This window comes from Saimiri boliviensis, chromosome 2 (genome assembly GCF_048565385.1).
Source record: "Saimiri boliviensis isolate mSaiBol1 chromosome 2, mSaiBol1.pri, whole genome shotgun sequence".
Classification (NCBI taxonomy): domain Eukaryota; kingdom Metazoa; phylum Chordata; class Mammalia; order Primates; family Cebidae; genus Saimiri; species Saimiri boliviensis.
This window is the reverse complement of record NC_133450.1, coordinates 133,402,946-133,418,572: the sequence shown is the minus strand read 5'-3', so window position 1 is coordinate 133,418,572 and position 15,627 is coordinate 133,402,946. Positions and strand designations below refer to the sequence as shown.

Below are 15,627 nucleotides of genomic sequence, written 5' to 3'. Positions count from 1 at the left end.
CTTGAAATAGCACTGCCAGGAGTGGGTGTAGCAATGGGAATCCCTTCAGTTCCATCAGCAATTCAGAGATCTAAACAAGTTTCCCTATTTATGTTAAATGAGCAGAGTGTAAAATCTAGAAGACAAAATGACCAGGAATGATGTGTGATTTTGGGTGAAGGTCTGACAAGTTAATCAAGCTGAGGACTGTTGAGGGCCTGGGGTGGTCCTGCCCTTGTTGGGAGCCCAGGCCATAATCATAGTCATAGGAAATTGCCAGGGACTGGAGAGTAGTTTTTTGGTTGTTCTTGTTATCAGGCATATGTGTGTTTGAATCTTCTCTTCATGGCCTCTTCTGGCTCTATTTCTAATTTTTAAATACACATAATTTCATCTAGATTTGCCACTTTCCTGGTGTCACAGAGAAGGGTGGAAGAAGGGAGGCCCTGGTATGGCTCTTCTAGAAGCACGGACAAGAGTGGGAGGGGCACGAAGAGGGTGTAAGGAATTACTGAGACCTTATTCTGCCTCTCTCAGGAGGCGCAGGCCGGCCTTTTGTCTGCAATTGCGTTTCTGGGTTATAAACCCAGTAGACTCTTCCCTTCAGGCCAGGGCGTCCACTATGCAAATTCAAGTGGGGGCTTCCACTTAAACCCAGGGCTCCCCTCCACAGTGTGTCTCCCTCACCGCCCAGCTGGGATCTCAGGGCTTCCTTTCCTGTCCTCCTCCAGGATGGGGTCAACCACCGTCCTCGCCCTCCTCCTGGCTGTTCTCCAAGGTCAGTCATGCCCAGGGTTTGAGGTCACAGAGAAGAAGGATTTGAGGGCACAAGGAGTCCCTGATTCAAATTTTGTATCTCCCACACAGGTGTCTGTGCCGAGGTGCAGCTGGTGCAGTCCGGAGCAGAGGTGAAAAGGCCCGGGGAGTCTCTGAAGATCTCCTGTAAGGCTTCTGGATACAGCTTTAACAGCTACTGGATCGGCTGGGTGCGACAGATGCCTGGGAAAGGCCTGGAGTGGATGGGGATGATCTATCCTGGTGACTCTGATACCAGATACAGCCCGTCCTTCCAAGGTCACATCACCATCTCAGTCGACAAGTCCACCAGCACTGCCTACCTGCAGTGGAGCAGCCTGAAGGCCTCGGACGCTGCCATGTATTACTGTGCGAGAGACACAGTGTGAGAAATCAGCACTGAGCCCATCTAAAATCCCCCACAGGGCAGGTGCAGAGTGAGCTGCCAGAGACGACCTCCCCAGGGCGCCCCTCTCAATTCCCTCTGGGGAGGAATCACTGGCTGTTTGTGTCCTCAGAAGCCAGAACCAGAGAACAACATGGGAGGGTTTGTAGCCCCTACAGCAACTGGATGGGGGACCTGCTCCTGGGAGTGGATTCTCTGAGGGGCTCCCACTGTGTCTTCTAGAAGGTCGTTCATGGAGTATATTACATGGTTAACATCAAAAGGCTGCCTAATAGGCAGCTGTTAAGTATGACAGTCTTTTAATTAGTGAAGATTTTACACAGTTAACCATTGCTGGCTATTCTCCCTACTATCCTCTCTCACACCCTCCTTTTATTTTCTACTTAATTTTACAAAATCATTTAATCCCTTTTTGAACTATTAGTAGGTTCTCTTGTTTTGATCGTTCTCTGTTGTCATTTTCCTTTCAATGATAAGTACACCCAAATTTTGGCCAATTCATAAGTATTTGGGTGTAATAAAGACTTCTTTCATAAAAATTTGATAAATTAAAATAAATAGATAAAATTTAAAAACATACAACCTATCACAACTTAACCATTAAGAAATAAAAAATCTGAATCATGTGTGGTGGCCCACACAAGTATTCCCAGCACACTGGTAGGCCAAGGTGGGTGGATCATCTGAGGTCCAGAGTTTGAGATCAGTCTAGACAACATAGCAAAACTCAGTCTCCACTGGAAATAGAAAAATCAGCTGGGAGTGGTGGCATTTGCCAGTAGTCCCAGCTGCTCAGGAGGCTGAGGCAGGAGGTGGAGGTTCAACTGCTTGAATCCAGGAGGTGGAGGTTGCAGTGAGCCAAAATCAAGCAACTGCTCTCCAGCCTAAGTGACAGAGTGAGATTCCATCTCAAAAAAAAAAAATCTGAAGAGATCCATGGTAAAAAGATTGAGTCAGTGATTTTTAAACCACCTCAAATCAAGGAAAAGTCAAGAACTTGATTGTTTCACTACTGAATTTCATAAAACATTTTAAAAACTAGAATCTTTACTCAATTTTTCAACAAAATAATAAGGAAGAAATATACCCAAGGTTATTTTGGAAGGTCCCATTTCCAAAGCATGGAAAAGACACTACAAGTAATAAAATTACAGGCCAATATCCCTGATTATCATAGTTTCCAAAATTCTCCAGAGTGATGACAAATAAAATTAAACAACATATTAGCAACATGATTCACCAAATCAGGTTGGTTTATCTCTAGGATACAATGAAGTTTCAACCTGCACAAATAAATGTGATATATCAAATTAAAATATTATAGGACTAAAAACATATGTCCATGTCAATAAATTCAAACAGGTTTCTGATGAAATCCACAACACTGTCATTACTAAAAGTCTGAACAAATTATGCATAAAAGATATAGACCTCAACACAATGAAGGCCACATATCACAAGCCCATACCTAACATTATACTCAATGAGGAAAATTTTGTTTTCCTCTAAGAATAGAAACAAGACATGATACTCATTATCACCAATATTACTCAACCTAGCACTGGGCTGTCTAGACAGAATAGACAGGCAATAATAAAAAATAGATGTCATTCACATAGCAATGAATAAATTTTAAATTTATTTTTATATATTATATGGTCTTACACAAATCCCTAACGTTTACACCAAAAAGTGGTTGGAACTAATGAACAGATTCAGTGAAGTCGCTGATACAAAATCAAACTTACCTTCCAAGAAGGCAGGTTAGAGGCATTGCTAGCATACCTCTTCCACTGGGAAGGACAAGCTAAGGTGGAGAGGTTAACACTGTGGACTTATTTTTAAGAAGCAACGCAGGAACTGAACAGAAACACTGAAATAATCTACAAACTTTGAAAAATCACAGCCTACAGTGTGAGACAGGTGAAGGGCTGGGGTCTGCAGAGTTCGAGGGGAGAAATTGCCTCTGGGATACACACTCCCAAATGGAGACCTGAAAGTCGAGGCCACAGAAGGCCCTAATCTCACCCAGGGCAGAGATCCACTGTGGAGGGTGGTGGAATATAAAAGAAGGAGCAGTGGTAGGAAGACCCTTGCATAAACTCCCAGATCTCATTGTGGTCTTAGGGCAGCCATTTTTTAATGTTCTTCACAGAGCGCCCTGGGGAGAACAGCCAAAACTTTCAGGCAGTTGTGAGTGACATGTTGAAAGAAGCTCCCAACAGGGTTTTGTGATATAACCTCATGTGCGGACGAACTCCCTTGGCCACGGCCAGGGCAGGGAAGAGTGGAAAGTGAGCTGCAAGGTCAGGAGCTGTGGGGGCAGGAGCTGGTGCCCAGCTTTGCAGCAGACAGGAAGGGACATGGCATGAGACCCACTGCTGCAGCCTCAGGGGGAAGGCGTATGACTCCTGGCATTTGCAGGTATTGATTACAGGCTCACGAACTCATCTCACTGCTGCCAGTGGAACACCAAGGGAGTGGATCTACCTCACCAAGTGTGTGAGAACTGTGAGGGGTTGACCACCACCTGCCTCCCCCGACTCCCTAACCAAACTTCAGTGCAGCAGAGGCAGCACTACCCTCCTGTGGAGCATCAACCCAGTGGCCTGAGAACCGGCCCTGGCCCCCAAACCCACGGGGGTTGCTGCTTGCCCTGCACATGGAGACTCAGAACACAAGCCCACCTGGCCCAGCCCTCACCTTTCTTTGTGCAGTCACCTGTCCTGGCAGCCTAACCCAAAGGATGACATATTTTGGGAGCTACATGGCCACACCCACTGCCTGAGAATCCATAGTACCCCACAGTCTTGGGCAACATAAGGCATGCAAAAACCCACTGCTAGTTCAGCAACTGATGCTCTTTTGCAAGTACCATGCCAAAGCAGGAGTAAACCAAGAGTTCATCACAGTATCTTGTGTTAGAATAACACTGTACTGCAGAAGGAGACAGTGACTGTGTGATCTCTGCTATCAGCACTGCACACACCACTGTGAATGAACAGGAGATCATGAGTCTGTCCATGTGACCAGTTCATTACTATTATAACTGACGTTCAAAAAGGTCAGCACACAAAAGCTATCAATATCCGAGAAATTTCAGTCTTCATCACTCCCTTGCCACCTGCATCAGACCTCTTCTGTGGCTCACTGCTGAAAAATGTGAGTACAGATTACATCACCAGATCCCTTGCAGACATTTCTCAATACCAGGCTGAAGTGTGCCAACTTCACTGGGCAGCTAGATCTAGAGAAGCCACAGCACTCACAGTAGCCTGGCTCCCAGGTTCTTCTACTTCTAAATGAAGGGAGTGCACCAAACTGAGGGAAAACCCCACAGGAAAAGAGACTCTGGATGCCAGATCTTGAACCCCAGATCCCTCCCCTGGTGGGAAACTTCTTCTTGCAGACACACAGTTGCCCTGCTGGGCTCAGCAGGGAAAGTCTTCAGCTCTGTCGCAACAGTCAGACAGCCCTGGTGCCTGTGAAGGGTCTTGAAGAAGAGGAAGTCTTTCCCCCTTGTACACCACTGTAGACACTCTTGAGGCCTCACGTGGTCAGCATGACTGTAACTATAGACAGCCTTTCTGGAACACATCTTGGTGACTGCATCCCCACTGTACGAACACCCTCCAGGTTCAGGCTTGCATGAGACAGAGTCAGAATTCCTTTCTATTTGGCACATCAACATTTGTACAGGTGAAAAGACATGCCCGTCTGATCTGAATAGCTGGAATTCTGGAACAGGAGTGTGTCTTAGAGGTGCATAACTTTCCTTCTGACCTGGCAAGAGAGCTGAGGTAGCTCTAATCCTTCCCCCTGATAAGACCTCAGTGTGACTCACTAAAAGCTCCTATAGACACCTCTATCAAAGCTGGGACTTCATTTACCCACCTGCTTTAGCCACAGTGGTTTCTACCCAGGGTCAAGTTCCCCACTGGCCTGAAACCTGAACCATCAAACCAGTTAATAAATCACTGGTGAAAAATAAATAAATATGTGCATGCCACAGAGGAATGAGATAAGCTTTGAGACCTCTACCATTCTAACCCCAAAGAAGATAGTGAACTTCCTCACACACTGAGAAAATTTCTGCTGTAACCAATGCATAAGAAAGCCATGATGCAAAGACGCTCCATAATCATGCAACTCTTACAGAGTCTTCACCCTGGTAAACACCAAAAACCAAATTAGGCTATAATTAATTATAAGCATTAAATCGTCATCCTTAGCGGACAAATATATTTAAAAACAAACAAACAAACATAAAAGCAGTCAAACCAAACGTAAATTTAATAATTAGAAGATACAGTCTACAAAAACGAGAAGAATTGAGAAAAATAACTTGGGTAATATGACAAAACAGGGTGCCGTCACATCCCAAAAAGGTCATGCTGGCTCTCCAGCAATAAACTTTAAGCAAAGTGAAGTCTTTAAAATACCAGATAAGAAATTCAAAATGTCGAATATTAAGCTACTCAAGAAAATATCAGAAGAAGGTGAAAATCATCATAAAAATGTATAAAAGTAGTTCAGAATATAAATAGAAATTCTATGGAGAGATAGATATCATAAAATCAGAGGAACTTGTAAAAATAAAATATAAAATGCAAGAATTTAGTAAGGGAATTACAAAATGCCGTGGAATAAAAATATAACAGATAGACTAGAAAAAGTAGATTAAAAATATAACAATAGACTTTAAAAAGTACAAAATAAAAAGAAAAATGTGTAAAAAAAGTAGAAGAAAAGAAGAAAAAAAAGTAGAAAGGCTATACTATTTTTGAAATAACCCAATCACACAAAAATGCATTTACAAAGAATGAAAAGAAGTGAGCAAAGTGTCCAGGAAACATACACAAATAATAAACTCAGAAAACTTATTTGAGGGAATAATTGAGAAATACTTTCCTGGCCTGCCTAGATACCTCAATATCCAATTCCTAAAAGTTCAAGGAACTCCCGGGAAATTTATTGCAAAAATACCTTCACCAAGCATATAGTCATCCGGCTACCTAAAGTCAACCTGAAGGAAATAATTCTAAGAGCAGTAGAAGAAAACAAAGAAACCCATTAGAATAATGGCTAAGCTCTCAGCAAAAACTTCACAACCAGATGGATTAAAGTTCTATCTACAAACTCCTTAAACAGAACAACTTTCAACCAAGAATTTTGAATCCTGACAAATTGTTTTATAAGTAAAAAACAAAGAACATCATTTTCAGAATGACAAATGCGGAGGGAATTTGTCACTACCAAAGCAGCAATATAAGAAATGTGACAATAAATTCTAAACCTTGAAACAAAAGCCCAATATTCACATAAAAGCCATCTCTTAAAAGTTTAAAACTCACAGGGCCTGTAGAACAATAACACAATGAAAAAAAAAAGTAGCTAACAGCATGAAAAAGAGAACAGTAACTCATATCTAAATGTTTACATCTAACGTAAATGGCCTAAATGTTCCACATAAAAAACACAATGGCAGAATAGATTTTTTAAATGACAATTAAAATATCTGGGCCGGGCGCGGTGGCTCAAGCCTGTAATCCCAGCACTTTGGGAGGCCGAGATGGGTGGATCATGAGGTCGAGAGATCGAGACCATCCTGGTCAACATGGTGAAACCACGTCTCTACTAAAAATACAAAAAACTAGCTGGGCATGGTGGCACGTGCCTGTAATCCCAGCTACTTAGGAGGCTGAGGCAGGAGAATTGCCTGAACCCAGGAGGCGGAGGTTGCAGTGAGCCGAGATCACGCCATTGCACTCCAGCCTGGGTAACAAGAGCGAAACTCCGTCTCAAAAAAAAAAAAAAAAACCTGGTATATTTAAGAGACTTGGCTAACACACAAAGATTTATATAAAAATTCAACAAGAAAATATTTCTATATAAAATTGATATGCACCAAACACGGGAGGAAATCGATTCATAAAACAAGCACTAATAGACATCTTAAAGACAGAAAGTCAACAGAGAAACAACGCACTTAAATGACTCACAGGAACAAATGGATGTAACAGATATTTACAGAACATTCTGTCCCAGATCTGCGGATTATACCTTCTAATCATCACATGCAACATCCTGCAAGATAGAACATATAACAGATAAGCCACAAAACAAGTCTCGATACATTTTTAAAACCATGAAATCACATCAAGTAACTTCTCAGACCACAGCAAAATGAAACTAAAAATAACTCCCAAAGGAACCCTCAAAACTAAATGAATACATGGAATAAAGAAATCAGCTGCTGAATAATATCTGGGTTAACAATGACATTAAGATGAACATTTAAAAATTATCTTAATTAAATGGTAATAATTAGACAAGTTATTGAAACCTCAAAAATGCAACAAAAGCAGTAGTATGAGAAAAGTTTATAGTTCCAATTGCTTACTTCAAAATATAAGAAAGAGCACAAACTGACAACCTAATGTCACACCTCAAGAAACTAGAGAAATAAAAACAAACTAAACCTAGATCCAGAAAAATAAAAGAAATAACAAAGATCAGAGCAGACTAAATTGAATTCAAACAAAAAATTTTTAAAAATCAGTGAAACAAAAAGCTTGACATTTGAAAAACCAAACAAATTCACAGACCATTGCTAGAATAACAAAGACAAAGATCCAAATAAGCTCAATTAGAAATGAAATGGGACATTACAGTCTACACCACTAACATAAAAAATAATGTGAGACTACTATGTACACCTTCATGTGCACAATCTAGAAGACTTAGAGGAAATGGACAAATTTCCAGAAACCTACAACTCTCCTAGATTAAATCAAGAATAAACAATAACTTTGAATAGATGAATTTAAAAGTGAGATTGAATCAGTAATTTAAGAGTTTCCAACAATAACAACAAGGATATAGGACCAGGTGAATTCACAGTCGAATTCTATAAAAAATTTAAAGAAGAATTACCAACAATTTTGCTGTCACTGTATTTTTTAATTTAGAAATAAAAAAGTCTCCCCTAATGTGGCAGGTCAGTTAGGGTGGTGGAAATAATATTAAGGGAGAAATATTAGAGAAAGTTATAGAATATAGTCTCAAGCCCTTTTGGAAGGCCTAAGGGTTTTTTCTATAGTTCTTGGCTGAAGGCAGCTGGGGTTTCTTTGCAGGAGCCGGAGGTGCAAATACAAACCAATGTGAGTACTTTACCTAGCTAGCTTGTTTACTCAGGTGGTTCTAAAATTAACCTTTGATCATTTCATATTGCTCTCTTGGGGGAGGTCAACCAGGGATATTACCCATTAATGGTGTTTGCCTGAGACTTGGAAACCTGTGTTTTAATCTTCTCTCTACTGGTGTTGGCTCAAGCCTTTGTCAATTAAACTTTACTAAATAAATACAATTCTCACTGGCTGCTCAAGGCCACTGGTCACAACTGTTTACAGCACTCACCAGAGAGTCTGTAAGTGGCCAGACACTCAGTCAAACTGGCAAAGCATAATATCTATGTGTCAGTATACTTTATTCATCCATCACTAAGTCAGGTTCTACAGGATAGACCCCCACAGATGGTCACCCCAATACCCTAAATTATTATATGAAGCTAGTATAACACAGATACCAAAACTAGAAACACACACACACACACACACACACACACACACACATAAACTTCAGATGAATTTTCCTTATAAATATAGACGCAAAAGTACTCAAAAAATAATAGGTAACCAAATCCAACAGCACATCAGAAAGATAATTAATCATGATCAAGTGGGATTCATCTCAGAAATACATTGATTATTTAAACATACACAAGTCAATAAATGTAATACATAACATAAATTGAATTAAAAAGCATATAATAATCTCAATAAATTCAGTAAAAGCAGTCAACAAAACACAGCAGTTTTTAATAATAAAAACTCTAAATAAATTAGGCATAGAAGGAACCTACCTCAAAATAATAAAAGATACATATGAAAAACCCACAGTGAACATCATGTTGAATTGGAAAATGTTAAAAGCATCCCCCTGAAAACACAAAAAATCCACGAATGCCCATATTCAACAATTCTATTCAACATAGTTCTAGAAGTTCTAGCCAGAGCAATTAGGAGAAAAAAATAAAGGACATCCAGATTGAAAAGGAGAAAGTCAAACTATCACTGTTGACAGATGAACTGATTATATGCCTAGAAAATCCTAGACCTCTCCAAAATACTGTTAGTTTTAATAAATATTCAGTTAAGTCTCAGGCTACAAAATAAATGTACACAACTTAGTAGCACTGTGGTATATCAACAACAACAGAGTTGAGAATCAAATCAAGTATTCCATACCTTTTACAGAAGCTGGAAAAAGATAGAACTTTTAGGAATATAATTAAATAAAAAGGTAAAAGATTTCTACAAGGAGAACTACAGCACACTGCTGAAAATATCATAGATGAGACGAACAAATGGAAAACGAATCCCATGCTCATGGATTTGAAGAATCAATATTGTGAAAATAACATACTGTGCAAAGCATTCTGCAAATACAGTGCAATTCTTATGAAAATACCCACATTATTTTTTACATAATTAAAAAGCAAAAATGCTAAAATTTATATAAAACCAAAAAAGCCCAAATAGCCAAATAAACCCTAATAAGAAAAAAAAAATTGAAGCCTTCACATGAATGAAGTTTAAATCATAGCACAAGGCTGCATTTACCAAAACATGATACTGAAATAAACGTGGGCACATAGACCACTGGGACAGAATGGAAAATGCAGAAAACAAGCCAAATATGTAAAGCCAACTGATGGTTAGCAAAGCATACAAAAATATAAATTGGAAAATAGACACTGTATTTAATAAATGGTACTTGGAAACTATTAACCCACAAATAAAAGAATATAACTGAATATCTGTCAGCATATAAAAGATCAACTCAAAATCAATCAGATACTTGAATGTAAGACATTAAACTCTAAAAATTCTAGAAAAAAATATTGGAAAAAACACTTAGAGACATCAGGGTAAGCAAATAATTTATAACTAAGACTCCAAAAGCAAATGCAACAAAAACAAAAATAAACATACGGAACCTGTTAAAATAAAATGTTTCTGCACAGCACAACTAGTAGTCAACAGAGTAACAACATAAATAGCAGAAGACGTGCAAATAGGGCTCTCCCTCTGCTCATAAAAATCAGCCTATCTCTGACCCTGCAGCTCTGGGAGAAGAGCCGAGCCCCAGAATACTCAGTTGTTTGGTGATCAGTACTGAACACAAAAGACTCACCACAGAGTTTGGGCTGAGCTGGGTTTTCCTTTTTGGTATTATAAATGGCGATTTATGGAGAACTAGTGATGTTGAGTGTGAGCGGACATGAGTGAGAGAAACAGTGGACGTATGTGTGTGGCAGTTTCCGATCAGGATGTCTCTGTGTTTGCAGGTGTCCAGTGTGAAGTGCAGCTGGTGGAGACTGGGGGAGGCTTGGCAAAGCCTGGGAAGTACCTGAGACTCTCCTGTGCAGTCTCTGGCTTCAACTTCAGTAGTTCCCACATGAACTGGATCCGCCAGGTTACAGGGAAGGGCATGGAGTGGGTTGGACAAATCAATCCTGGTGGAGGTGGCACATACTACACAGATTCCATGAAGGGCCGATTCACCATGTCCACAGACAACGCCAAAAACAAGCTCCTTCTGCAAATGGCCTGAAAACTGAGGACATGGTCATCTTTTACTGTACTAGACACACAACAAGAGGATGTCAGTGTGAGCCCAGACACAAACCTCCCTGCAGGGGTGCGCGGGTACACTAGGGGGCGCTCAGGACCCACTGAGGACCCAGGAGCAGATGCAGAGGGAGGTTCCCTTTCTCAGCTGCCGGCACCAGGCAGGCATGTTTTTGCAAGACTCTGGAGTTTTATGAGGTTGTGATATTTTACTATGGTTACTTACCAGGATTTTTTATTGGGACTTGTGTTTTTAAAGTAATCTTTAAATTTATATGTACGGGTATTTTTTTTTAATACATACCTTCAATAAATATTTTTTCTTAATAATTTTCACTTATTCTTCTAGAATTTTATTAACATCTGTTGATAACACCAGCTACATAGCTATAGGGACATCAATTTACAAATATAGAATAATACAGACTATGTGTAAACAAACTTATTCATACATCTGTAGTCTTCATATTTAAACAAAATAATTATAGTGTGTCCTAAAGAAAAAACTTACTGATTAATTACATATAAATTATAGTATTCTCTAATTAATTTCAATCATTCTCTATATTTTACATAAATTGATGTCTATTTGTAAGCTTAAACATAGTGTACTGATTATTTTAAAATAGCCAAGAACAAACTTTAAACGTCCTTGTCACACACACACACACAATAAGATCTGGGGACTTGAGCTGACATATATGTCAATTAGCTCGATTCAATTATTCCATATTGTATTCATAAATCATAATACAGCTTTGTATTCTATAAATATATACAATGAAAATTTCTCAATTTTCAGTGAAATTTTAATTACATATTTTTAACTCCATCCTGGGTCATGAATTCTTTTCTCGCTGTCCAGATGTGATTAGATTGTGTTGAGAAAATCATTCACCCTCCCGCCTCCTGAAGGCTTCAGCAAGTAGCTCCTAGGTGGGCAGAAGCAGGCAAACTGTGTGTGTCAACAGGACCTGGAGCATCTCTCTCCTTGGATTAGGCCATCTCCTCAAGATTACAAGACTCTTCCGTTTTCTCAACATGCTGTTGTACCATATAAGCACAGAAACACTTAATTTCATTATGTTTTGCTTCAATTTTTCAAAACAACACACATGAGACCCTTCCTGTGCTTCAAAGTTTCTTCTGAGGACTTCGTATGTATTACACATTTTCAATTGTTTTCTGAGATGGAATGCTGACACCTTCTTATTAGAGATGACTCTTTTAATTGATCTCTTAGAATTATTGTTTCCAGGGCCCTGGCCACCTAAGGGGCACCATCGAATGGAGCAGTGCTGAGGCTGACCCAGCAGCACAGGAGCCGCCACATGCTCCACCCCAGGAGCAGATGTAGACATGGAGGAGAGTGAGCATGAGATGCCTTGTCTGATCGGTGCCAGAGATGGAACAGCCCGTCCTCACCCGAGCCCGTGTCTTCCAGAATGACCCCAACATCGAGAAGAACTGGATCCTGCGAGCAAGCAGCGGTCACCGTTTCCTACTACTATGACGTCACAAGGAACCGCTATCGGATCGTCAGCAAGGACGGAGCCAAGGTGACCATCAACAGCACAATCCCACCAAATACGACCTTCGCCAAAACGCCGAAGTCTGGGCAGGGGGCCGACAGCAGGGCCGACACTTTGCTTTGGGGTTTTCTTCTGAGCAGCAGCTGGCAATGTTTGCAGAGAAATTCCAGGAACTGAAAGAAGCTTCCGAGATGCCCAAAGACAAGGCCCGGGAGAACAACGAGAGCTGGAGTCATGGTTCCCAATGCTCTGGACGTAAAGCCACATCTTATGCTGCAGCCTCCAGCGTCAAGGGCGGTGATGAAAAGGCCTCTCCGCCGCCGCAGCCGACACGCACTGGAAGTCTGAGACGGGCGCACTGGAAGTCTGGGAAGGGCGCACTGGAAGTCTGAGAAGGGCGCGCGGAGACCGCCAGGACGCAGAGCGCGGCCACCGAGCAGAAGCGGGAGCTGCAGCTGCAGCCCTGAGGAGAGCCACGCCCCACAGACCACGGCCGGGACACCCACAGGGAGGAGGAGAAGAACACGCAGCTCAAGAGGAGGGTGGAGAACCTGGAGGCGGAGCTCCCAGAGCAGGAGAGGAGCTGAAAGGTCTCCTAAAACGAAGTGAAATCCAGCCTCAGCTCCTGTCAGAACGCGGCTTCGTCTCTGAGAAGCTCCAGGCGGCCCAGAGAGAATGAGAACCCAGAAGTCAGAGGGCGCTCCCTATACAGACACGGAGGCGAGCAAACGCCCACAGCGCCACCTGGAGGTGGAGGCGAAGAGCTTCCCGGAGCTGCTGGACCGGAAGTTCTGTGACCCACCCGACTTCCGCCCAGGCCTCCCCATGCTGGGCACCAAGAGCCAGGGCTGTCAAGACCTGGGCTCACCCGTGAGTCCCACGTGTGTGTGCGAGACCAGACAGCACTAGGACGTTCTCCGGTATTCAGTAAATGGTGTTGGGATTGCTGGATTCTAGCCAATATGCAGAATGCGGGAGTAAAAGAGGCTGGGCAATTTCTGTCTAGATTTTAGAAGATGTGTAGGGAATCCTGTATGCCCAGGAAGAAGCCTGCTGTAGGGGTGGATCCACCTCAAACATCCTCTACTAAGGCGGTGCCAAATGTGGGGAAGGATGTGGTTGGAGCCCCCATTCAGAGTCTCCACTAGGGCATTTCATAGTAAAGCTGTGGGAGTGTGGCCACAACCCTCAAGATCCCAGAATGGTAGAGACAAATGCAGCTTGCACTCTTAGCCTGGAATAATTTCTGGCACTTTATCCTGGCCTGTGAAAGTAGCACCATGGGCTGTGCCCAGCTGTAGAGATGAGATGCCTGAGGTTTTTAGGACCCCTTATCTCTTGGTGTGCCCTGCTTGAAGTACATAAAGTCAAGATAGATTATTTTGTAGCTTTAAGATTTAATATCTGTCTTGCTAGGCTTTAGGTGTGTGACGGGCATGTTGACCATGCCTTTGCCCAATTTATTCCTTTTTTAATGACAATATTTACCCAATTCCTGTGGTAATATTGCACCTTGAAAGTAAATAACTCTCTAAAACATTTTGCCAGCTCACAGGTGGCAAAAATTGCCTTAAGACTCAGAGGAGACTTTGGAATTGTGGTTGATCGAGTTAAGGTTTTGAGAACTATTTCTTAAAAAGATGATTTTGCAATCTAAGAAGGACTTGAGATGATAGGGCATAACAGTAAAATGATATAGTTTGGATGATTGTCCCCTCCAAATCTCATGGTGAAATGTAATCCACAATATTTGAGGTGGGGCCCACTAGGAGTTTTTGCATCATGGGGAGAGATCCTTCAAGAATGACTTAGTATCTACCCCATGGTAATTACTGAATTACTTCTGTATTAGCTACTGTGACATCTACTTGTTCAAAACAGTCTGCCAACCCTCGTCCACTCTTCTGTTCCCTCTCTCACCATGTGTCACACCCTGCTTCTCCTTTGCCATCCACCATGATTGTAAGTTTCCTGAGGCCCTCACAAGGAGCAGATGCTGGGGCCATGCCTCTCATACAGTCTGCAGAATTGGAAGCCAAATAAGCCTCTTATTTTTGCAAATAATTTGGCCTCAGGTATTAATTTATAGCAATGCAAAATAGACTAATACACTGCCCAAAGCAATATGCATATGCAATGCATTTTATCAAGTAACCAATATAATTGATTACCTGTTTTTTAAAAAATCCTAAAATATATATGGAATCAAAAAAGAGTCTGAATAGCAAAGCAATGCTAAGAAAAAGGAACAAAGCTGGAAGCACCACATTGCCTGTCTTCAAATTAAACTACACAGATATACTCAGAAAGACAGCACGGTACTGGGGAAACAACCCTCTGCTCAATAACTGGTGCTGGGAAAACTGGATAGCCACATGTAGAAGAATAAAACCGGACTTCTATCTCAGCATAGACAAAAATTAATTGAATATGAATTCAATATTTAAATTTATAAAGAGAAACTGTAAAAGTACTCATAGAAAATGTAGGAGAAAATTCTCAGGACATTGGCCTAGGCAAATAAAATATGACTAAGACTTCAAAAGCAAATACAATGAAAACAAAAATAGACAAATGGGATTTATTTGAACTAAAAAGCTTCTGCACAGAAAAAGAAATCATCAACATGGTGAGTAAAAAACCTGCAGAATGATAGAAGATATCATCTCACCTCACTTAAAATGGCTGTTGTCAGAAAAGAAAAAACATCTCTAACAAATGCTGATAAGGATTCAGAGAAAAGAAAACTGTTATGCGTTGTTTGGGAGAATGTAAATTAGTACAGTCACTATGGAGAGCAGCGTGGAGGTATCTCAAAAAACACAAATGAAACTACCATATGATCCACCAATTCCAGTCGTGCAAATTGAAACAAAGAAATGAAAATCATTATCAGTATGTCAGAGATTTCAGCACACCAATGAATATGGCAGGACCTTTCATAACAGCCAAGATATGAAATCAACCTTGGTGCTGCACAAGAGATGAATGGTTCAAGATAATGTGGTGCAGATACATGGTGAATACTAGTCATCCATAAAAAATGAAATCCTGTTATTTGTGGTAACGAGGATGGAAATGGAAGACACTATGTTACATGAAGTACACCCATAGCAGAAAGTAATGGACCTTGTTTTTTCACTCATACATGGAAGCAAAAAAATAAAAATTAAAAAATTAAAAAATAAAGAAAGAATAAAAAAGGTATCCTAGAAGTAAA

The 15,627-nt window shown here is 41.0% G+C and overlaps 1 gene segment (V, D, J or C); it reads left to right on the top strand.

The window, feature by feature from the left end:
• Positions 1–641: 641 nt before the first annotated feature.
• LOC101036538 (immunoglobulin heavy variable 5-51-like) lies at positions 642–1,163 on the top strand. The segment is given in 2 exon segments: positions 642–757; positions 847–1,163. Coding segments are annotated over 2 exon segments (363 nt in total).
• The last annotated feature ends 14,464 nt before the right edge of the window (positions 1,164–15,627 follow it).